Raw genomic sequence first — 25,092 nt, 5'->3', positions numbered from 1 at the left:
CGCAACACAAGCAATCGTCTTCAGGTGAAAAAAATTAACCCGTAAAAACAAAGTTTTTCACTATAAATCCTTTATATGCGTGGCGGCTAGAGTCCTCTCGTCATCTGGCTTGAGATGGCTGCCACCTATGGGTTAGATGATTGCCTGCCACCATTAAGCAATTGGTAATTAAATATAATTTATTTTTTCCTAAAAAGTGTAAAATTTTGGAAAAAAAATTTCACGAAAATAAATTGTCACGCACAACGAGTCTGTGTGCAAAATGTCAGCTCGATTGGATCACGGGAAGTGGGTTAAAAAACGACCGAAAGATTTGCACAGTCGTAAGCGCGCAAGCAAGTGAACTTAATATAAAGGATTTAAAAATACAGCAGGCGGACTGCGGAGGCAGGAAGAAATATAGCGAGAGAGCTACTGCAGCCAAAGGTTATATAGTTATATAGTTCCAGTTCACCGGCTAGGTGATGACGGTCGGAAATACATCGAGCTCTATGGTGTCGAGTTTTGATGAGGGAATTCTTCTGGGATGGGTGGTGGTGGAAGTCAGGTTTTAGGTAGGCATCCGTATGGGTGGCTTTCCTGTAGACAGTGTCCCATTGAGCCATCTGGTCACATACACCAAGCTCTTAAGATGAATGGATATTCAGACTACACAATCCGTAAAGCTATCACCCCAACCGTTAGGAAATAACCATCTGAGGACCCAATCAAAACCATCACCTTGCCATACATAGCAGGAGTCACCAAAAAGATTTCCAAAATCATGAGCAAACACAAGATCCAGGTTCGATTAAACACAGTACATAAAATTCGTGATCTGATCCCATCTGTGAAGGATGTGATCCCTGATATGCAATACCCCGGCATCTACAAGCTAAGCTGTCTGTAGCAGTAGTTACACTGGGGAAACTAAGCAACATGTCTCGGACCGTGTTCGTGAACATAAGGCAGATCTGAAACACGGTAGGACCAATACCTCGGCCGTGGCTGATCATTGTTTTAATGCGGTGGGCTCACACGAAATTGATTTCTCTAAGACGAAGGTACTTGCAAGCCCACTGGCTATCAACAAAGATTCGTTCTTGAAGCCATCCATATATATAGACACAGACAATTTCAACCGAGATGGGTACAAACCGAGCACTCATTGGAAGGACGTTATCAACCAGTTTAAGTCATAATTGGCTATGATGTTCCCATCCTACCACCTTCCGATGTTAGTTGTGCTTTATGCCCATTTCAAACTTGCACTTTCACAGGGTTCACACCAAACAAAGCCAACTTCGCGCACCGACCCCTCGGTTGCAGCTGTGTGATCTCCCATTAACATGCTAATCTCTCTTTAACATGCTAATCTTTCATTAACATGCTAATTTTCACCTGGCAGCCCTTTGATTGGTGGAAAACCAACCGTCAAGTTGGCTGCTACCCACTTACATTATCATTGGCTGCTGACATTTGGGCTACGCCCATTTCAAACTCCTTATAAGCAGTTTGCCTTGGAAGCTAACTTCCCTTTTTCTGAAAATGGCCACTTGTGTTGCGATCGAAACATCGTTTTTTCTTATTTTAAAAAAAAATTCTTTGAACCTATCTACGGGACTTTACCGAAAGACCCAAGAACATGAATTCCTGCAGTCACGAAAGCTTTAAGTCAACATTTAAAGCATGGTAATTCAAATATACAGTAAATTGTGCACCACCAAAAACAAGATGAGTTGGCATGCAAAATTACCACAACCATAGCAGCGCTTGCAAATGAATCAATTCCAGTGTGATTTTCATTAAAAGACCTTTTTTTATTATTAAAACAGCATGGACCTGCTTGCTCACGATGCTCTGTACAGAGTAGAATGGAAGATTTAGGCCGTGCACAAGTTAATTCACCATTGGCGGTTACGTGACGCGCATCACAAACCAACACGTTGATTCACGGTAAACCGTTGGTGCGCACATGAACACGATCCCCTTTCCCAGCCCAGTTACAAGTCACCTACTCCCACCCGGAACAATTCCAACAGTGAATGCATCTACTTCTAAATAGTTCAATCAACACAAGGGTTACCACTTGCCCCTTGGTCCCATTTAGCATGAACACTTAACGTTTCCAGGCAGTTTGGTGTAAATTCAAATTAGCAATGCAATTTACACATGTATTTACTAAACTTCCTAGAGCATACTTCATCATTAAAGTACGCAGTCAGCGATCGTTTTCAGAGGGCAACAACAAACACCGTTTTGTTTGCAACAAACATAAAAGAACACGTTTTCGCAGTACTGCAGACTTAATTTATTTCACCAATCGTAATGACGACAAGGTACTGGAACAAAAATAGTTTGGCAATTGAATTTTAATCACCGCGTCTGGCAACGCGAGACATGTGATCCGAGCTCGTTTCCTGCCCCCCTGAAGGTAAAACGCTCTTCCTTCCGATATTCGGAAGTCACTGGAGCCATGTACTTTGACATCGTCTAGATTGAAAACCAATTTCTTTACAACTGCTGTGTTTAGTTTGCCGTCCTTCCCCCGCACCTCCGATGAGCACGGTTGCGCTACGTACGGTGCGCGAAAGAAGTTCGGCGCACATGCATGCGGTGAAAGATACGCGCGAGCGCCAAATATTGGCGCGTCCAGAACGGTGGCCTCGAGGTAAACACGTTAGCAGGCACAAAACGCGCTGGCGCTCTCGTGAAGGCTGCGTGGATACGGCTTGCGCGCGCACGCCAAAATCAGAACTGACGGTGCACGCAATCAAATTAAATAAGTGGAAAAAAGTGAATTACGTGGCACTAACCATTTAGTGCTCATTATACATTTCTTCAATTATTATCCGTTAAATCGCAGAATGAGACGATAACTCAAAATAAAAAAGAATCACTCGCTATTTTCATTAACATTGACCCATCCACACACGTGAAACTACATTGAGGCCCCATCTTTATACGCGCGCGCATACTCTCGCTCAAGTTGTTGTAAAATGTCACGTTGCTAGAACGGATTACCAATATCATAAAGGCAACTCAATTTACAGGGCTACCTTGCCTCAAGCTTTGTCTAAAACCTTGTTGAGTTTTCTTTCCCCTCTTAAATTCCACGTTCGCTCTGCGACGCAGGCCAAAGGTTTTTTTGGTTTCGCCGGCGTTCCACCAATTTTTCAAACCAACGAACGTGGCCCCAGTCTCGTTCCCCCTCCCACCGAGCTGAAGCTACTCAGCTCGACGTTTTCTCGCCTCCGTTGGGGAACAGACTCTGGGCGCTGGCCTTGGGACTCTTGGCTCCGACCTCCTCGGGCCCTGCCGCCTGGGTCGCCCCAGCGCCCGCACGCTCCGCCCGCAGCCACTCCATCTTCTGGCGATGCTGCCGCATGGCCTCGCTCACGCGCGAGTCCACCATGGCCTCCGTGAGGATGCCGTCCTCCGAGGCATAGGCTGCCGCCTGAGAAATGCACCGCGCCAGGAGTTCACGACGTTAAATTTTTTACTCTTAGGTTTTTTCGGTAAAGTCACGTAGGTAATTTTAGCTGTGACGGTCCCACCTGATGACGGAGACTTGTGTTGCCTCCGAAACGTCGTGATTTATTATTTTATTTCCATTATTACTTTTATTAACTTTTAATTTTATTTTTTACCTACGTGATTTTACTGAAAAAACCTAAGAGTATGAATCCTTGCAGTCACGAAAGCTTCAAATCTAGAAGTTAATTTTTTTCCCCGTCAAGCAACAGAGTCCAAATGTGCCCAACCCACCATTCTCATCAGTGTCCCCTCCCCCCTGAGTGATCCCTCAGCCAGTGGTGGAAATTCTTCTGTTGTGTAACACAGACCTTGTCTTGATAAGAGGACAAACAATGTTGATGTCCGGCTATGTGGTGCTCATTCTTTAGACTCGGGAGGGTTTATTGAGAGAGGCCAAGTCGAACCGTGATGCGGATTTGAGCCCACAACCTCGAGTTTTTGAGACGGGCTCTCTGCCGGAGTCACCCAGCCAGATATCCGTATGCATGCAAGTGTTTATGCATGGAGCGGTGGTATAGTGATTGGTACAGTGAACCACAATCACAGCAACCTGGGTTCAATTCCACATTCCCCAAGCAGATCAACAAGGACTACATGCATGTGCAGATGCATTTTGCTGGCTTCCGTGCTCATAATTATCAAAGATAAGTGCTCGTGGAAGGAGTCACAATCCCGTGCGTATGTACGATTTTTTTCCAACATTATACGAATGTAGCTCCATCGAGTTAGCCTGGGTCACCGCTTCGGTCCCGCGTCACTAAACCCCGCGGTGTCCGACAGCCCGAGCGCTCACCTGCCACGCCACTCCCAGCTTGGAGATCTCGCGGCCGGACATGCCCTCGGCCACCTTGGCGATCTCCGAGCACTTCTTGCCGTAGTCGAACTGTGCCAGCTTGAGTCTCCTACGCAGCGGCAGGGCAACGGACACGGACGCAACCACAGCAACGGCGAGCGTTCGCCACTCGGCAATAGGTGACATAACGCCCTAGCCCCAAGCACCAGGGGGAGCACTTTGAAGGAAGGTGAAAGTGTCCAAGGCGATTTGGCAGGTCACGGGGCTGACCTCCTGCTGCTCACACACACGTATGCATGTATAGATGTTGAACTTCTTTCGCACAGTACTTAGCCAACCATGCTAATCGGAGGTGCGGGGGAAGGACAATATATGCTGACCGCGTGATGGTTGAGTGTCCTTGAAATGCTTAATTTAGTTGCAGCGCATCTGATGTGTGATCTCATAGGTTCACCTAAACCGCAACTTTCCACTTTATTACAATTCACATATGTTGCAATGTATTTACGTGACCCCTGCAGCCATTAGAGGCACTTGCATTCACCACAATGCTAAACTAAAATCACCGATTATTGAATTGAATTGAATCACGACCCTAGGTCAAAACAATTTATTGCATCGCGAGGGAGAATATTGTTACGTACAATGAATGAATGGCCCTATCCTGGTTACAGGGACAATGAATGGCCCTATTGTGGGCCCCCCCCTCCCCTGGCACATGCGAGAAATCTCCCCATTGAGGAAACGGCGCCGAGAGTAGCGTTGATGCGCGACTGACTGTTTGCCCTGCGTCGCCGGCTCCAGCACGTAGCGGTCAAAGTAGAGCCGCACGAGACGCTCCCTCTCCTCCAGCGCGGGGAGCGCGAAGTTGACGATCTCGTCGATGCGGTCGTTGATGGCCCAGTCGAACTGCTCGGGCTGATTGCTGGCCAGCACCAGCATGAACCTGGGGGACGACGTGCGACACGGACGCGCGACGCTGACCGCCTGTGCGATGGCTTGTAGCGGCTTTGCGGCGTACGCCGATATTGTACAACGACCGCTGCTCGCCTCTTGCGACTTCATTCACTGTGGCGCCCGTGCCAGGCTAGGTGTACTTTCAGGCCACGTGACGTGTCGGGGGGCTTTCTGGCGTGACGTCATGTGACAGACCAGGCCAAGCGCACTCAGCGCCGACTGCACGAAAACTTCAAATCTAGAATGAACCACCTCTACGGGGAGGGATCCACCTACGTGACTTTACCTTGCAGTCACGAAAACTTCAAATCTAGAATCGAACCAGTGTCCTCGTAATGCTTGCTTCCTTTTGCAGAAGTGCATGCATAATGTTCTTAAAACAGCCGTTTAACATTTTATAACACCAGGCAAACACTGCCCTAGGTGCAATTGGCTCATTTGAACAAATTTCATATTTATGTTTCAAGTTTACTTTGGTTAACCTGGTGAGAACTCAAGAGACCAGTATGAATAATTTGCATCAACAAAGATCATACGAGTTGGAGACTGCACTTTACACCAAGGGGCCTGACGAGAATTACATAAAAAGAAATTGATGACCACTGGCGGCTTGTTGCAAGCGAGAAGATATGCTGAGCCCCGACTGGGATTTCAATGTGACCTTTCAACTGGGAGTGATGTGCCCCGGGCACGGCAGCCCCCCCGGGGGCTATTCTACTTCGTACATTAGTTTGCGCCCAGTGGCATTTACCAACGCATTTAAAATTACATGTAACATAGCATTTCCCATTTGAGGAAATGCGAAAACACACAAGCGAGCTCAAAGTATTCCTCGAGATGACAAAGACGGCCAAGCGGCGAGTCAATCCATTAATGGTCAGTTCGCCAATAAACCAGCTGATGAGCCAGTTATCAAAGTATCAACTCCCATCTGTTAGTATTTAACAGTGCTGTTTGTTGCTGCTCACTTGGCATTTCAAGGCTGTGCCCAGCAACTGTGATCAGATGTTGTAATAGGTTTTTACCCTTTCAACTGGTACAAAAACTGACACCTTTATACAAGGCATCATGTTTGCAATAACCACAACACAAGCAGTCAAAATGCAAACAAAAAGACACAACTCTAATGATGATAATGATATGCACTGTCCTTGAAGTCGATTGGTCCACACCCGAGACAGCTTTTCTTAGAGCCTAGTCTCCATTGGTGTTGGACCAGATGACGGTGTCAGTTTTTGTTGTACCAGTTGAAAGGGTAAAAACCTATTACTATATTTTGCCACTGGTAAAGGAGGTCTCAGTGTGATCAGATGGTTCGCGCAAATCCGGTCAATGTGGTAGCGACGCACTCACTTGTTACTCTGTTCTCCTGTCCGATACAGGAACGCGTTCAAAGTCGCACGGAGATCTTCGCTTATCCTTTCCTTTAAAACAAAGGGGACAAACGGCACCCGTTAATCCTTCACACGCAAACCATCGCACGGCCCAAACGATGCCTACCGTGGCCGCGTGGTCGTAGCAGCACGCTTCTGAGAAGCCAGCGTTTTGGGAAGGAAGCGGATTGGCGGAAAGTTGAGTCCGTGAGAGGGTAGCGAGAGGGGGTGAGAGAAAGGGCAGCGAGTTGAGACCACTAGGCAGTGCGTGAGACAAGGCAGTTCCCCATTTGGCGAGAGAGAGGTGTGAGTGGACACGGGGCAAGGCTGTGAAGCTGGGACCACACACACAAACCTGTCGGTCAAAGTCATCAAATGGCGATTTGCCAGTTCACTCGCAAAAACAATACATTTAAAGTTACTATTTGACTTTGAATTCGGCCGAATAACTAAATAGCTATTCCATATTTCGCCAAATAATAAAAAATGCCATTCCGTATACCCGGAATTTAAATGTACACCTTTTACATTTACAATGACATTTATACGAGTTAATTACGTGTGCAAGATTAATTCGGATGCATACGTTTTTCAAATTAGGTTAATCTTCCAGTTTGACCTAGCAGGGTTTTAACCCAGGCATGAAAAAAAAAAACTACGGGTAAAAAATGTGTTAGTAATTTTACAGATTTTTTTTTACATGTGTGATTTGAGCCATCACGCAATCAAGTAACAGGGCCAAACCTCTTGCATATTAAGCTACTGTGGTTTTACTGTAAACTTCACAGCGAAAGGGCACTTGTTCTTCATGTTGTGATATTAATGCGCCTAATTATAAAACACACCGTCTGATGACATTTCGTTGGCAGTGGCGACCAAACACAAACAACAAAAACTCACATTCGTCAATAACATTGCGGCCTTAAAATAGGTGACGTGCATATACATAGGCGACGGTTTGGGCAATGGCCAAATGTAGGGCCATTGAGAGAGGCTGGAGAGATGGTGTGGCGGCTAAGAAATGTTTATACACCATGGGACTTTTGGGGCAAGTGCTGTTAGCGAGCACCTATGAAGGCTGGCACAGTACAAGCGGGAGTGGGTGGCCAGCCACCTCGCCCGGCCGTCTTTAATGGCGATGTTTATACGTCACAGCAGGTACTTATTTGAGGCCTAGTCGATCTAGAGGAGGTCCGGGACCAGTTCAATAATTGTCACCGGTGTTGGCCATGAGCGGGAATCGAACTTGGGTTGCTGGGTTCGTAGCGTAGTACGCTAACAACTGTACTACTGCTCCCCACCTGTGACACAACTATAAAGACAAAGATCCCCCATGTATAGCGTTCACAGACTGTTGGGGAAAGTGCTGTTAGCAAGCACCTATGAAGGCCGGCACAGCACACAAGGGGGTGGGCGGCTAGCACCACGCCTGGCCGCCTTTGTTTCTCCAGTGGTGATGTTCACACACCGCACCAGGAACTAATTTGAGGCCGAGTCGACCTAGGGGGCGGCTCCGGATCGGTTCAGATAATCGTCACTGGTGTTGGCCGTGAGCAGGAACGGAACTTGGGTTCGATTCCCGCAACAACACACACACACAAAACACGTACCGTGGATCTCTTTCTCAGGAAGGCATCCGCTTCGTCAACAAACAGCAAAAGCCTGCGCGGCACACAGGGCAAGGGTGCAAAAATTGCCACGCGGGTACAACACGAGCTCACGCGCTCATCCAGAGCAGCGGTTCCCAACCTTTGCGAGTGCGCAGAACCCCTTTACAACCTCCAAACCTTTCGCGGACCACCATACGCTACGAGTGATTTGCAATTGTACATTTCCTTGGCGAGGATTTTTTTTTCTTTTTACGTGGACCACCCCCCTTGTAGTAGTAGCCTCGTGAGACCAGCAGGGGCCCGCGGGGCACAGGTTGGGAACCATTGACCCAGATCACCGCAATGTGAACGGCGGCCCATGAGGGCTCGTATATGCTTGGCCAAGCGGTACCCTCAATGAGAAATGAAACACTCGACATACCATTAGGTGATTGAGGATTCAAATCTCGGTCAAGGGCCAACATGATCAAAATCATCTCATACTGGGCCAATAAATTGACAATGGTTGTCCAATGGAAGGAGTGATCCCTTGCTATGAAAATGTTGAATTTGCACCACTGGATTGGGGCCAGAAATGGAGATAAGCAACGGAACCCTACGCTGTTAATTATAGCGGTAAGAATTACAAAAAATATAGGTAAACTAGCTTTACTATCCGGCTTCGCCCGGGATTTGGATTCACCACGCCCGGCCGCCTATGTCTCCCCAGTGGCGATGTTCACACATCACACCAGTTACTCATTTGAGGCTGAGTCGACCTAGGGGAGGCCCAGGACCGGTTAAAATAATCGTCACCGGTGGTGGCCGTGAGCGGGAATCAAACTCGGGTCGCCGGGTTCGTAGCGCAGCGCGCTAACCGCTACACTACAATGCGTTACGCTTCCACGTGCGCGGGTCACATGACAGATTTGACGTCACAGCTCACTTGCCGTGCAAAAAACAAATGCATTATTTAGCTCCCCCCCCCAAAAAGAAACAATAGTCTATTTTTATAATTTTTGCATGGTGTACAGTCTGGAAAGTACCCACATGGCAAATTTCAAGTTTGTTGCATGTCGGGAAGTACGCTAAACATTTTGAACAGACACACACAATCACCACTTTGCCGTTAATATATATGGAGATACATTGGTTTTACCGTCATTCGATGAAAATAGCATGGGAAAGTGTGACCTCCCGACTGTATTAAGCATAAAAGAGCCACCTGACAGATTTTATGAGAATGTCTTTGTTAAATAGCTCTTCTACAGCCATTCCCTTGACACAGGCTGGTCTGCGAAATCTCCAAATGGACTTTATATCTTACGCCTCGATTCTGAAAAGGTACGTTTTCGTGACGGTGGTCACGAAAATCGTGAATCTAAATAAAGTCCATAGAATCTTGGAAAGGGCAGTACCTCAGTGGGGGTGGTAGGAACATATCATTATGCGCTGACACGAATTGCTCTCAACACCAGATGGAGGTCACCGCCGTCCACTTTATTCAGTGACCTTTTCGCTAAACATTACCAAAGGGAAAAAAACCGCAGCTTGAGCGATGTTGATAGCCCAACCCGTTGAGAAAACCGAAAAAAACCGCTCCAATAAAAACACATTCCTGCGGAGGGAGCTGGTAGGAACGTTGGGTTGCTCGGTCAATGGCCAGGGTCAACGGCGGCGTGGTGTATTCCGCAAATATGCCCGACTGTGAGGGCGGGCACAAGCCGGCGTGAGTAGGATAAACGTTGAGTTTTATAAGGGCACCACGGGGTAACCAGCCCCTCCCCACCCAGCCCCACCCCTATCCACCCCCCACCCAGCCCCACCCTCCCCACCCAGCCCCTCCCCATCCTCCCCTCTCCACCCAGACCCACCCCTCCCATAATTGGATGCACGACGGACGGACGGACACAATAATCCCCTGTGGGCTGGTGTAACCAGGAGGTTCCAACCAGTATAAGAGGCATGTGCCAAGTCAGTGGCTCGTGGTTGGGGACGAGGGGCACTGACCCGCGCTTGCTGGTCGAGGCCCAGTCGAACACCTTGTGCATGGCAGTGACACCGTCGCGGCCCATGGGCGCCACGTCCCCTCCAGTCATGATGGCGTAGTCCATCCCAGAATGCACTGCCAGTTTCTGCGCCGGGACAAGGGGGCCACCCATGGCAAGAGCTTGCAGAGCGAGCGAAAGTGTGCACGCTGGGAGCGTTGCCAATGTTACCGCAAACGGTACCGACGTTTGTTTGTTCATGTGTTTTTTTCGCACAGGTGAACGCCCGCTGGAGACTAAACGCACATTTTCGATGGGGGACCTGGATACACCATAGCAGCCTGGTTGCAATTTCTCAGGCGAAATAAAGTGCGGGAAAATGAAGTGCCACATCAGTGTTTAAAGGATAAGGATTGCACGAGAAAAGGGATTTGGTTAAAGGCTGCAAAGAAAGCAGCTGATAAACTAATGGGCCTTCGCATACCAATGTATCCCAGTAGCAATCGTTTAAAAAATGTTTGACAGGCTGTCTGGTGGCATTTTTGACGATACAGCAATCGGTGCAACAGACATGCATTGAAATATATGCAGCAAAATATGCGGTTTTGGATTCATGTGTATATACAGTATATTCAGACAGGATACGTGGTGGTTATAGGGTACTATGCAAGAGGTATGCATTTTTAAATCTACATCGAAAATAATTTCTTTTGAACTGCTTTTTGTGTTTAGTTTGTTGTCCTTCCCCCACACTTCCGATTAGCACGGTTGGTTCACATACGGTGTGAAACAAGTTAAACATACATACACATACATACGTATGGTGCATAATCAAAACCGGAAGGCTGTAAATTCAAATCCCGGCTGGGGGGAGGAGGGAGTCAACTCAACCAATCATCTTTCTGAGGTTGATAAAAGCAAGTACCACTTTGCTAGAAGTGAAGTGGCAATTCCGTGAGAAGACTGGGACCCCAGCAAGGAAATGTGGAATTTCCAACAAAAGTCCAGAATCACCAACGGAGATCGAACTATGCCCGGCTACAGTAAAACCTTGGATTGCGAGCATAATTCGTTCCGGAAACGTGTTTGTAATCCAAAGCACTCGTATATCAGTTGTGATCACGTGACGCTCGGCAGACAAAGCGTATACACGTACTACTGGTATTGCAAGACCTCGCTCGTTTGTCAAATTAATATTTATTAAAACATTTTGCTCGTCTTGCAATACACTCGCAGACCAAGTTACTCGCAATCCAAAGTTTTACTGTATTCTTTTGAGCGGGAGACACTTAACAGTGTTTCAACGCCCTCTGGTGTCCGTCAACGGTTCTGATTACACGGTCACATTCGTAAACAACCGACCGATCATGCAGACAGAACCAGGCAGACAAGAAGGTTATCGTGCATATGCCTGCTCCTCACTGTACCTTTGCGAAGAGGGTCTTGCCCGTGCCCGGAGGCCCGTACATAAGGATGTTGCGGTAGAGGCCCCGGTTGGAGCGGGTGTTCCGGGTGGCGATGGCGATGTCTCGCACTCGCTCCTCCAGCCTGGGCTGCAGATAAACAAGCAGGTTTTTATAGCGCACTCTCCGTGCGGAATCTCCCACGGCATTTTCCAATCAAATCTCAACGAGCCACGAGGCCAATCCAAGCCAGCTCAAGAACCAGGGAGCTCAAATATGTTTCCTAGCTTATTTTTTTGGGTTAGGCCACCTTACGATCTGGCCGAAATTCAGTCGAAAGAACCCTCCACCACCCGACATAGACAAACAAGTTAAACTGTCACATTCTTTGGGTCTTTTGGTAAAGTCACATAGATAGATTGAAAGAAAATAACACAAAAACCATGACGTTGATGACGAACGCTTGTGTTGCGATCGAAACGTCGTAGTTTTTTGTTATTTTCTTTGAACCTTTACCGAAAGACCCAAAGAATATGAATTCCTGCAGTCACGAAAGCTTTAAGTCAAGACTTCAAATCTAGAATGAAAACTAATTTCTTAAGAACTGCTTTTTGTGTTTAGTTTGCTGTCCCGCATCTTCGATTAGCCTGGTTGGCTATGGACATTGGGAAAGAAGTTCAATGTACATGCATAACGTGCCAATTGTTATTATTTCAGCTCACGCTGTAAGCGGATGGACAATTCTCACAACCAAAGTCATTTATGATTTCCTGGACTTTATTCTGACTTCCTGCATCGGCGAGCTGAACGAATAATAATTTGCTTGTTCAATGCTTGTACACTTGCTCTGACAATGGGAGAAGTGGTGAATCGTTACACCCCTAGAGGGTAACACACAGGTCACCCATGGTACACCATGGGAAGGGGGGTAGAGACAAGGACATAGTGTCGGGAAAAATGTAATGGAACGGGAGAGGAGGAAGGGAATGATTGTCGGGACGGAAGTCCTCAAAACAGGGCTCAAGATGAGGAGCAGAAAGAGGCAAAACCAGACAAGAAGGGGAGGAGCAATCACTTGGCCAAGATGCCGAGGATGAGAGGGCAATGGACGAGAGGGAAGAGAGAGAGAAGCGAGCAGAGGAGCTGCACGGAGGTAGCAGCGTCTGTTTTCACGGGGGAAGGGGGAGGGGCAGGATTCAGTGGGGGCGACCACCATGCAGAAGTCACGTGATTTACAGGAGGCTTAAGCTGATTTAGATGTACAGTTGTTTAAGAGATACGAGAGAGAAATGCTGGTATTGTTGAGTGCGGCTTGGGTACGTGGCCACACGACTGTTATGGGAGCGAGGCCCAGGCAGTTGTTAAAACTCTGGGGACGAGTACAAACTTACGCTCAGCACCACTCCCTCCAGCGCATCCAACGGCTTGCTCGTGAAGCGCTTTCCCACCTGCGACGCAAGCACCGACAACACAACTGAACACAAAATCACCGCGGGATAAACTAGACTGAACTGTTGCACATGTATGCGATAAACAACCATTTGGCAAATTCTGTACAAACAGCGATGGGTTCACACACGACACCTGCAGCCACTAGAGGCGATACATTTGCCACTACGGTTAAAAACTGTAGCAAGCAAACGGAGTCTCCGACTTGTGACAATTCATCAAATGGCCAGGGAGCAAAGTGTCAAATGTTTACGTTGCTTTTAAAATATGCACGTCAACGATTATTTTTTTTATTCAATAGGAGCCAATTAAAAAAAATTACTGTATTGTTAAATATATCTGTGCATGGGTTAGGCGAGCCAAATGCATGCTTACAATAATTTTATAGTGCACATCAAGCTAAATCTGACCCTCTCACAACATTCGTATTGGTGGTAAAAATAGACATCATTCTTAAAAACGTATTGACATTGAACATTGTGTTACTTTTTTTCCATGGCATTTCAACCTTTTAAGCATGCGCGATCGTGGGATATTAGTGCAAAGAAATTCACACCTTTATCAAGTTAATGCAGACGTCCAATGTACACCCACCCAAACTACTATGTGACCTAAAGTGAATGGCACTGGGCATCTTTGTGGCGAGCTCTCTCTTCTCTTAGTGTATAACGTAGGCTTTCGCGACCAATAAAAATGGTAAGGATAACATACAGCCCCCCCCCCCGTGTGTCAATCCATTGCTGGATAGAGGCCTCCCTACACTGTGCCAGTCATGTTAGTGGTTTGAACTACTTCACCGCTGGCTAGTGCGGGCCACGCCGCGAGAAGTAATCGCATCGTTGAAAGAAGGCGTCACATTTACGAGATGGGAAAAGCGAGGAGCGCACATGGCGTGCGCCACTCTGTGATACATTTATCAGGGTTTTTCTCCGAAGGAGTGTCCAACACAGCAACACGTCTTGACACGAACATGTTGCTCGTATCGAATCACCTTTGTGGGCGTTATAATGACCCCACAGTTAGAGACAGACAAGTGGGACAGCTAGAAAGCATTATAAAGGTGACAAAAGTTGACCGAAAAAATACGAACAAATTAACGAACAAATCAACAGATTGATCAACGAACGGAACAGCCAACGGAACAATCTAACAGAAACGGAAGAGGGAACGCAACGAACGGACGAGGGTTCACCTTGATGGGATGCTTGACGGCCTCGAGCAGCGTGAGGCGGGATGTGTCGCGCACGAGCGAGGGCTTGCCGAGGCGCGCCTCCACGTAGCGTGCCGCCACGCCGGTCGCGTTGCGCGCCGTGTACACGCCGACCGCGAGCAGTGTGAGCCCCGCGGCGGCCGCTGTCACCTTGTCCCAGTCGGACACGAACGCTCGGAAGCCCTCGCCGAAGACCGCGCCAGCCGTCCTGCGCGCGGTGGTGGGAGTGGAGACGCGGCGTAGGGCTCGCTCGCAGAGTCGGTTTCGCGACATTTTTTTTTACATCTCTCGCAGTGCGTCCATAAATATCGGTCTTGAGACTCGGTGCAAGGTATTGTCGTTGTTACGGCGCTTCAAATAACTCTAACTCTTTGTAGGTATCTTTTCCAAAATACCTTGCAAAAAACATTTGGAATGCCCATTACATTCATACAGAATTATTGGGGCCAATTAAGTATCTTGCTGATAAAACCACACCGTTGGGAGACGGTGGTAGATAATTTCAACTTAATAAAAAACACCATTAAACAATTTTTTATTTTATCAGGTACGGCCTACTGAGCCGTTTAGTTCTTTTTCAGAAGCGACCTGGCCACAAATGGTAGTTCAATGAAGTGGCTTATCATGTGGACATTTATAGCAGCCAAATTCTCTAAACACATGTTGATTCTAAATGTGTAGGGAAAAACCAGGGGACCACGGGGAGAACATGCAAACTCCAAATAAACAGGCATCAGCGTTGGGATTGAACCCACGACATCCTGCATACTAGGCGAGGTAGTTAACATCTCACCACCACGTTATCTGGCAAGTAAGGCCATTTACTACAGTGCTAGCATCACAATCCCTCACTTAAACTTCCATGACCTTGCCTTGTTTGCCTGGTTTGCATGCGATTGCTAGATGTACATTTAGAGGTTATGTTGAAAATGATCATTGTTGTTGTATTTGGGTGGCTCGGAGGTCAGCGCGCTGAGTCCGGGCAGATGCTGGGTTTGAAGCTGTGCCTCAGTCGCCCGTGAATAACTCAACCAGGTTTGTCATGTGCCAAGAGTCGATTGGCTCAGCCCAGTCACCAATGACTGAACGCAAAAAACCCGTCATTGTGAACTTTGAGTTTGCTGTGGTACAGCATCTTGCGATACAATCGCATTCACGCGCAATATGAATCCACATTATCTTGCATTGTATGACTGTAGCAACTCCAATAGGCCCATTGTAAAACATAAGATGCCTGCGAAGACAGCTCTGCTGTGACCTACGGGTTATGTTCATGGTATGTGCGCAGGTGCACGATGACCAAATCACCCAGAATGCCCAATCTTCATAATAGAGGTTTTTAGGTTAGATCGCGTAAATATGTGTCGTTAAACCCGCCACCACCCGACACAGCCAATTAGTAAGGTTTGTCACTTTAACAAAGCATTCCAATTCGTTACGAGTTCAGCACACCCGGTGTGTTGGAGAGTAAACCCATAACGTTTACAATTCAAGTACGACATTTTTTGTTACGCAATCTAACCCAAAAACCTAAATTCTGGATAATATTCGTCGTGAAAGCCTACGTGCTAAACTGCCCAATCTCTTCAGAGCTCAGTAGCGAAGCAGGACTGGGCCTGGATAGTGCTTGGATGTGTGACCACCATGCCACAAGATTGTTAACCCTTTCCCATTCCGACGATGTACGTGTACGAAAACAAAATAACTTCATAAATACTGAGGCCCCCACAAGGCCATGCGGGGCACAGTTTAGCATCATGTATCATAGTGCGGTCGTGTCGCTACAGTTCTCTGCGGTGAGGTCAATGTCTTTGAAAACAATGGCGCTATGCCTCTATAAATACAATTAATGCTGAACCGCTTTTGCGTTGAGATGCAGCGGTGAACGGGATCCACCCTGCAACTTGCAGACGTCTCAGAACAGGAAAGGGTTAACAGCTGCTGCTCCGGGGCTATGTGGCGGGCAGCAGACGACAGTGCGAAATGCACATTGCTGGACTGTTGAGCCACACTGCCCATCTCCATACACCTCGCACCGACTGGCGGGGTTCAAGCAAGGTCAAGCAAGATCTATGGGACATGTTTGACAGTACCAAGACGATGAAGAAATAAGAAAAAGGCTTTCTACCCTTTCTGGAGATAAAACAGGTGTTAAGATGTTTAAACACCAAATAAATACCGATTACAAGGCTCAACTCTAGCTATAAGTGCTATGACTCTTGCATTGCCTCTGTACTGTTTGCCATTTGGTGTTCTCTGGTCTATCACTGGTGAGACAAGGCCAGTAAAGAAGGGCGTCTCTGGTGTAGGTCAAATCAGTTTCAAAGAAAATGCAGACATTATATCGGAGCACGATTGTAAGCATGCTATTTCTCACAAGTACATGTGATTAATGCAGACTTGATGCCTTGCAGCAATCGGTATATATATTTGGTGTTTGAACATCTTACCACCATGTTTCAATTGCAAGAAAGTGTACAAAAAGCCTATTTGTATTTTTTTCCCATCGTCAAACAAGGTCCGCATCCAGTGCCGTACTGGCACAAGGGGCTGCGTGTGCAGGCGAGTGCACGGCAGAGGTCGCAACCGGGTACCCGATACCCGTACCCTACCCGATACCCGGCTACCCGTACCCAGCTGGGTAAGGGTACGGGTAGCCGTTTGCGACCCTGGTGCGGCCGGGTACGGGTAGGCCGTGAGTCACTGGTGAGTAGCCGTTTGTCACTCATTTCGGGTAGGGTACGGGTAGGGAATGGGTACCCGTACCCGGCCGGGTACGGGTACGGATACCCATTTGCGACCCTGGTGCGGCCGGGTACGTGTACGGAATCAAAACCCGTTTGCGACCTCTGGTGCACGGCGGGGCTGGCTCGGACGTGCGTCACGTTACTTGATGGAGTCGAGCACGGTTTGCCGGTGCTCCGCTGCCTTCAGGCGGATCTGCTCGCGGATGAGGTCGGCGTTCTCTCGCTCCACCTTGCCGCGCGCCCGCGCCTCCGCCTCGATGCGCAGCATCTCGTTCTTGTGCCGCAGCTCCATCTCGTGCTCGATCGTGGCTGCTCACAAATGACGGCGGGCAAGCGAGGGTGGGGGGGGACACAGCTCGGGCAGTTTAACACGCGGGGCCTTTCGCGAACCAATGTTAGTCACGACAAAGACCAGAAACAGAAAGACTTGAAAAGGCCTCTTAATTAAAATCGCGCTGGAAACGATTCGTTTTGTAAGCCGATGCCATGGTTGCGGTAATTTTGCATCCCAACTGTTATCCACGAGAAAAGTTTATTGTGTTGGGCTAGATCACGAAAATATCAATGTTTCATTAAACCTGCCACCACGTGACACGGCCAATTAGTAACTGTTCTCTGCTATCAGGCCTACCAATGGATTGCAGCAAGTCTGTAACATTAGCACGCGCACGCGTCAATCACTCGACGTCTCACCACTGCCCTCTTGTGGCCACGAGTGAGACCCACGCACGGTGGGACGTGAAACGCTCAACGTGAAATCGCATTTTCGATTAACGTTCTTTAAAATAAAAATTACATTTGAAAAATGTATAGTTAATGAAATCTCATAACTCTACACATTTTTAGTCGAGCGTTTTATTAAACACGTGCAAGTCGATATTATCCGCATCGCCACTCTGCAAGTACAATCACGTTGTTGCCAGCTGAACAAGAACAGACAAGCGAGACCGGATCCTGAGCGCATAGGCAGCGTTGCCGACAATGAAAACTCGTGTTCTCGTTCGAAACAGTCTGGAGCAATGCGTCTCAGGACGCAGTGTTTTAACAGACTGGCGGTGCTGAAAACATGGACCCCGTGTCCCCGGTAAAAACCACCGCACTGGGGCAGCATCACCTTTCCGCATGGACTCCTGTTTTTGCACAGAGTCCTCCTGTCTTCTTAAATTCTCCTCATTCATGAGTTGCTGCAAGCACAAAAAAAGCAAAGATCAAACCTTAATTCGGCAAAATGAGAAGGGACGCACCATTCAAGCGTCTACAGAATAAGGTTTTCAAACAGTGCATGTTACCACCCGCTATGTCATTCGGGTAGACAAATGGAACAAAAGTTGAAAAGTGCACAAAGAAGCATGCTAAGAGGAACACATCTATCGGAGAGCAAACTCCACGTGGAGACGCGACATTGAGTGATAAGAAAGGCTAGCTGGATGGGGCAGCATGCGTTGCAGGTTATGGCTGGTGGTAGGTAGAGACCAATATGGAATGGAAGTCCAAGGATTGAATAAGCCCAAGAGGATGTTTCACAGCCGGCATGAAGCAGCGAAATCGGCTTGTGCGCAGCAGCTCGATGCAATGTTACATGGCATGATGAGGAGGGAGGGATGGTGATGGCTTGGGGAGGCATTCATCCAGCAGTGGATAGATCATGGCTGCTGCTGTTGCTGATGACGACTCACGACACTTGAATCGATGAGAGTTACCTGTTGTTTCAGCTGGTCCTCGTACCTCCGCCGGGCCAGCTGATCCTGGTACTGAGCTCTCTGTAATCACAAGCAAGTCGACAGAACATTTTAACAATAGACTATAAACACTCCTTCCTCCCCACTCTTTTGTACGTCCCTGACATCTAAATTATTCCATTCGATCACCGTTTTGTAAAGCTGCGTCAAGCTCCTTGAGTGAAGGCACCCTGTGTAAATATAAATTCCATTCGATTGTGTGAAAGCAAAGGAGACGATGCGCTGACATTTTTTTTCACTTGCATTTTTACGAATGACCTGCAAGCTCTTAAACGAGTTGACGAGACTTGCTTAGCTCTTGTCTTAAAACCAGTGTTCGGTAATGACGCACTTGTTGGAACTTTGCTACTCAAGAGAAAAAATCGAAGCGAATTTCAGACGATGGATGCTTTGGTGCGAATCTGCAGTCACGGTTGTGAAAAGACCACAACGAAAAAAAGGAATATAGTAATGCTAAAGATTAGGACTCTTTATTTAGACAGGAGGAGGAATCCGATGAGCTATGGAGCTCTTTTTCACAGATGTCCAGTATGGGCAGGTCAGCAAGTTACAACAGCAAACGATAAAAACAAAAGCGATAGGAGTGCAAAATAAAGAAAAAAGTAAGAAAGTCAATATATTTCGATTTAAAGCTTTCGTGACTGCCGACGGCTGCTTGTGTTGTGGCCGAAACATCATGAGAATTTTATGTTTTATTTTTATTATTTTCCTTCTACGTGACTTTACCGAAAGATCCAAGAATAAGTCAATATATGTAAATAAGTCATTTTTTGCATATTTTTATATAAGTCTGATTTATCAATCTTGGGCAAGCCAGCAAAAACAACAAAACAGTCCCAGACCACACCAAGATAACACCATTCAGCTGTAGTCCCTCAATACAATGGCACATTAGCAGTTAACTATCGATACACCGGTAAGCAGCTAAGTTACACAAGTGCACAACGCTGAACGCTGTTGGATGTGTGTGGATCCGCTTACCGCCTGATTTTGCTTGGTTTCTTCGATCAGAGTTTTGCGTTTCTCCTCCGACTGCACCCTTATCTGGTCGCTCTTCATCTGTTCAATGGCTCCCTCGTATTCCTGAAGGAACAGAGTGGCAGTGAGCGTGCACGCACACCCACAGACTTCATATGAATGCACCTCAAGGCAGCGGAAACGCAGACGCGACGAATGGCGCAATCTCATCCTCCGCTTACCACCACTCGCACTGCAACACGACATTTGTATTACACAAAGTGCCTGCCACAAATGAACTCCAACATCTTTCTGATCTCGTCAAGGAGCTTAAACTATCATGCAAACTCCTGTCATCCTCGCAGCGGCTTTTGGCTGGTCATCAAAGACGGTCACTGTATCGCGCGCTTTCAGATGTGCTTTTGCAGCCATCTGCAATGCTCTTCCTTCCGATATTAGGAAGCCACTGGAGCTATGCACTTCACAATCTACAACAAAAACTTATTTCTTTAGAACTGATTTTTGTGTTTAGTTTGTTGTCCTTCCCTCGCACCTCCAATCAGCACAGGTTGGCTAAATACGGTGCGAAAGAACATACGTACAAATACGGAAAAAAGTATACTCAATGTTACTATACAATATTCAATGTTGTCAGCTGTCGTTTTCGCGGCGTGGTGGCGGTGGTTTTAAGGCAGATATGTAAGGTAGCGTATCGACTGTGCCGCAATTACACTATTTAGCGGAGAGGACAGATGTGGGGTGGCATCAATGGCATCGGCCATGAATTAATTTCGGTCTTCAGCTAAGTTTCACTGTGGGTAATAATTAATAAACTAAGCTCCGTTTTACCCTCAAAATAAATAGTATTTAAGTTGATCAGACCATGGGTTTTCTCAACAAATGTTTTCAAATAATATTTGTTTAAGCAGACAAACACTGGATTGACTTTTGGCTCTCCAAGGCTCATCAGCAATGTTAAGAGCAGTTTTTACTGTCTATGGGACAACAAAAGTAACAGAATGGTGGGAATTGTCCCACGTGCACTGTACCTTGAGCTTGACCTGATTTTCCATCTGCACCGTGTTTTCCTGCATCCGCGCCAGATCCAAGGCTTCCTTGGCATGTTCTGCACACACGGATTGGGTTAGCATCAGCGGCATATTGTGGCCGTGCAGCAACAAGTGGAGATAAAGGTGGAGTCAAACGAAGATTAAATTACTCTTTGTATTTAGGTTTGTCAGATTAAATTATTTAGCATTTTTTTACATTTTACCAGGTAAGGCCCACTAAGCTCTATGGCTCTTTTTGAGTGGCTTATTATGTGAAACTTTATAGTAGCCAAATACTCATTGGTTCTAATTGTGGAAGGAAAACCGGATGACCCAGAGAGAAATCCAAGCGACGACGAGGAGAACGTGCAAACTCCAAATATACAGGTGTAGATTTCTGTTAGGGCCATTTGCCCTAACAGCAGAACACCATCTGCTCCGAAATGTTTCACCGAGTAACTTACTGACCCCACAATATAGCCGCAGACCTCCTGCCATTTCAGTCCGAGTGCAAGCCCACGTACTTCAGTCTCATTGGGTCTTACTTAATAAAGGTACAGATGACAAGACAGAACAAGAGATGGCAATGGCTTTGGGAAATCGTCATCAAGCACTGAATCTTTCATGGCTGATGACTAACCCATACTGGAGCTAATGGCCAATAGGCTATACTGACACATTATGACAATTGATTATATTGTTTGCAACATTGGATTAGATGGCAGACATGGACTAAAAAGTTATGGGCAACTCAGAGGCTCTATTTTCATGATGGGACATTTAGTCATCAATTCCCTGCAAGCACAAGCAGTGTGCCAACACTCATCTTGTTAATGCCTCAGTGATGTCTGCAGTAGCTGATCCAGCGATGTTGTGTTATTGCAGGTGGAGTGTATAATGGTAACGGTGAAATCCTGCAACCACCGTCTCAAGTCACTGATGGCAGAAAGTTATCCAATAGAGGGAGCTCTTGACAGGCTATTTGGCCTATTCTTCCATGCTGGCCACAAGTCTTGAAAGCGATGAGAGTACCCACGGCTTTAGCCGACCACACGCAACCAGCCCATCGACTGTGGTGTACCCATGTATATTGCTGGGTGAACAGAGACGGGGGGGGGGGATCAAGACACGTTCCCATTGCTGCGTGAACTGCTGCGCCGGGTGATCAAACCAGTCACCTCTGGTTTGCAAGTCCAGTGAAATAACCAATAGACCACAGCAGCAGGTGGAGGAATGACACAATTAATTTCCAAGCTGAAAATGCAGGTTAAAGCGTGCGTTGAAGAAAAAAAAGCACCGCTTCGTGTGGTGTGTTTATGCTGTCGTGTCAGTCAACGGTGAATAAAATCCACGGCAAGTGCAATGCGGGAGGAGGCGAGGCACTTCAAACCGGCAACTGGCCCAGATGTTCAACACCCTCTCTTGTTTAACCCGGCCTCGACACTGGCACCCCCCCCCTGCCCGATGCGAGTGGCTTTAAAAGGGGCTCAACCACGGAATCAGTGACGGAGCTGCTCTGGTGAAAAGTGTGGGTTCTGGACATTCCTAATGAAAAACAGAAAAGGCATTCCAAGCGACACATCCCAAAGACAATTTCGGTGAACATCCTAACACATTACTGCACGACCTGCTGGGCATGGCGGTCACGCATCCAAGCACTATTCGGTCTCAATTCTGCCGAGCTCAAGAGAACCGGTGAGATTTGGCATATTCAAGGTGATTTTGTAATTGGGGCCATGTGGTGGACTGCACAAGGCTCTGCAGAAATATCCATTGTTTTACTGCACTTATATGCTCCCACGTGTCTATTCTCCTCACCTTCACCAACACCAATTGACCAGCGTGGTGAAATATGGTATAGGGAAGCCATTATCCAACAACACATTGCCAGAGGACTGTACAAATACACATGTACTGTAGCCAAAACACAAATCCCGAAAACAACAATTTAATGATTCACGAATGACCCCCAATTAAAATACGGATTACATTCCTAAATGGTAACACTGACAGGCATCGCCAAGAGAAACGCTATTTTTTTTAATAAAACCAATCCTAAACACGTTCTCAATGAAAAACTTCAAAGAAACTGTAATTTGAATAACTCATTCACAACGGCAATCTGTAAACGTCCGAATGAAAATTGCTATTCAAAATGGAAATCTTAGCGTCATCCCCCACTCCGAAAGACAACATTCACAATTAACTTATACCACGCGCATTTCCAACGCAGTTTGGAAAAAAACCCGATACCCAATGAAAACGAATATACTAAAAGCCAATGCATTGACAGTAACAACTTCTAAAAGAGTTCCAAATACATTTCACAGCTGGAATACAATTCAAGCAAAACCTTACTGTACAGTCTACAACTGCATCCATTAAATACATCCCCACATAGAATCTATGCCTTATTACAGAACTAAGTAACCACCCCCTATAATACACTTGTATCAAGAGGTACAAATTATGAATGGAAAACACAACCCAATGAAATCTCACCAAAGCCATTGCTAAAAGCAAATATCTATGAGCAAGTGTGATCCCCAATAACGCAATCTCAATGGTGATCCCACGTTTGTAATCATCTCGAAGAGCCTTCCTTGGCCTCAATGGGCTCTTAATAATGCACTGGATACACTTTGTCAATCCTGCCGGATGAGCAACTCCCCATGGCAGGTCAGTGATAGGATTATTGCTCCAGACTTTGTGAATGAGAATCCAACTTGGGTCGAAAGGCTTCATAGCGCAAGTGTGCCAACTACTTTGCCACCGCTCAATCCACGATGGGCTATTGCCTCATCACAAAGGTCATCTAATAACATCCCTGAAGACCATTCCAAACTGAAATCCCACCAAGGTCAAGAGGTCAGACAGTCATGGACAAATACCACAGAGGTCACAAATCCTCGCCTTAGCTTCCTTCCTTCTGCCAAACCTTTGCCGTATGCTTCACCGTGTGTTTGTTATATCCGACCTCCAAAAGGCATTTCCAATGACAACCAGACCCAAAGCCCGATAGCACCATCACCGACCGGGAGCAGCAGGCACTTTGTATTGACAACTCGGATGAAATTCACCCCCAATGAAAGAAAAACATCTCAAAACTCAAACTCCCAATGGCATTCTCAATGTCAAATCCCAATGACGGCTCCCACGTGTCCCATGTCTCAACGGTGCCCTCTCTCTGCTCACTGGAGGCGTCCAGATCCCGGGCCGCCTTGGCCGCTCGCTCCAGCCCCGTGGGGTCGAAGTTGCTCCATTTGTCCTTGGGCCGCGCCTCGTCTCCTGACCCTGAAGCGCCAGACCCGGCTCCACCACCACCGGCGCCGGCACCACCGGGTCCAGCTCCCGCGTCCAACGGCACAGGCGGTGGCGCCTGGCCCCGATTCAGCCCGAACAACCACGACATGCCGTCCGCTCAAGCTGCACGACGTTAATTATCTCGTCGCTAATTAATTAAGCGCCGCTTGCTGCTGCTGCTGCTGTTGCTGCAAGGACCCGTGCTTGCCGCGTGCTCTCCGCGTGCCGCTAGCCGCTGCTGCTGCTACTACAGTGTGTCCACACGTGGGTCGTGGTAATCCTGCACCGCATCAGGCGAAAGCCGACCACGTGCGCGGTCTCGCTCGGAGCAATGGCGAAGCGGCTTACAAGCGGCGGGGGGCGGGGCGGGCGCGCGCGTGCCGCTGGCTCGGCCAATGGGAGCGCGCCGTGGAATGTTGCGTCCAGCCATTGGCGGTTGACCACCCTCCCCCCCACCCACGTGAGATGAATCCAACGTGTTGTGCGCATGCGTGAAAGCGCAAGCAGCCAATGGGGCGAGGGAACGGTTGATTGTCTCTGCGTCGAGCGGCCATCTTAGTAAGGTGATTTAGTCGGCCATCTTGGGTATGTAGCGAGTTATTTAATAGCACGGCTGGGGTTACGTCGTAAATCGGCCATCTTGGTACAGGGAAGATGGAGGCTTGTGTTGCTTCCGAAACGTCGTGATTTAATCTAGTTGTTTTCATTTTAATTTATTTTATTTTTTACCTACGTGACTTTACCGAAAAAAACAAAAAGTACTGGGACCGTCATTATATAGCAACGGCTGAATTACGGCATCAGTCGGCCATATTGGTACGGAGAGCGAGTTATTTAATTGAACTGCTGCATTGCATCATCAATCGGACATCTTTGTACGGGGAGCGAGTTATTTAACTGCACTGTTGCATTGCGTCATTAACCGACCATCTTGGTACGGGGAGTGAGTTATCTTACAGCACTGGTGTTACGTCATCAGTCGGCCATCTTGGTACGGAGAGTGAGTTATTTAATAGCAC

The 25,092-nt window shown here is 47.4% G+C and overlaps 1 protein-coding gene across 1 annotated transcript; it reads right to left on the bottom strand.

Moving 5' to 3' along the window:
* Positions 1-1,778: 1,778 nt before the first annotated feature.
* On the bottom strand, positions 1,779-24,404 carry LOC144728338 (ATPase family AAA domain-containing protein 3-B-like). Its single transcript, XM_078607699.1, has 15 exons — positions 23,966-24,404; positions 20,771-20,847; positions 19,746-19,847; positions 18,726-18,785; positions 18,140-18,209; positions 17,169-17,334; positions 14,261-14,486; positions 13,011-13,067; positions 11,644-11,769; positions 10,239-10,363; positions 8,250-8,301; positions 6,620-6,690; positions 5,088-5,255; positions 4,310-4,418; positions 1,779-3,436 (listed from the first exon to the last, which is right to left on the bottom strand). The coding sequence occupies exons 1-15, from the start codon at positions 24,180-24,182 to the stop codon at positions 3,212-3,214; spliced, it is 1,851 nt and encodes a 616-aa protein (XP_078463825.1). The 5' UTR covers positions 24,183-24,404; the 3' UTR covers positions 1,779-3,211.
* Between the last annotated feature and the right edge of the window lie 688 nt (positions 24,405-25,092).

The sequence above is a fragment of the Lampetra planeri genome, chromosome 28, assembly GCF_965212315.1.
Source record: "Lampetra planeri chromosome 28, kcLamPlan1.2.h2, whole genome shotgun sequence".
In the NCBI taxonomy this organism is placed as follows: domain Eukaryota; kingdom Metazoa; phylum Chordata; class Hyperoartia; order Petromyzontiformes; family Petromyzontidae; genus Lampetra; species Lampetra planeri.
The sequence above is the reverse complement of the archived record's forward strand: the minus strand, read 5'-3'. Positions and strand labels throughout refer to the sequence as shown.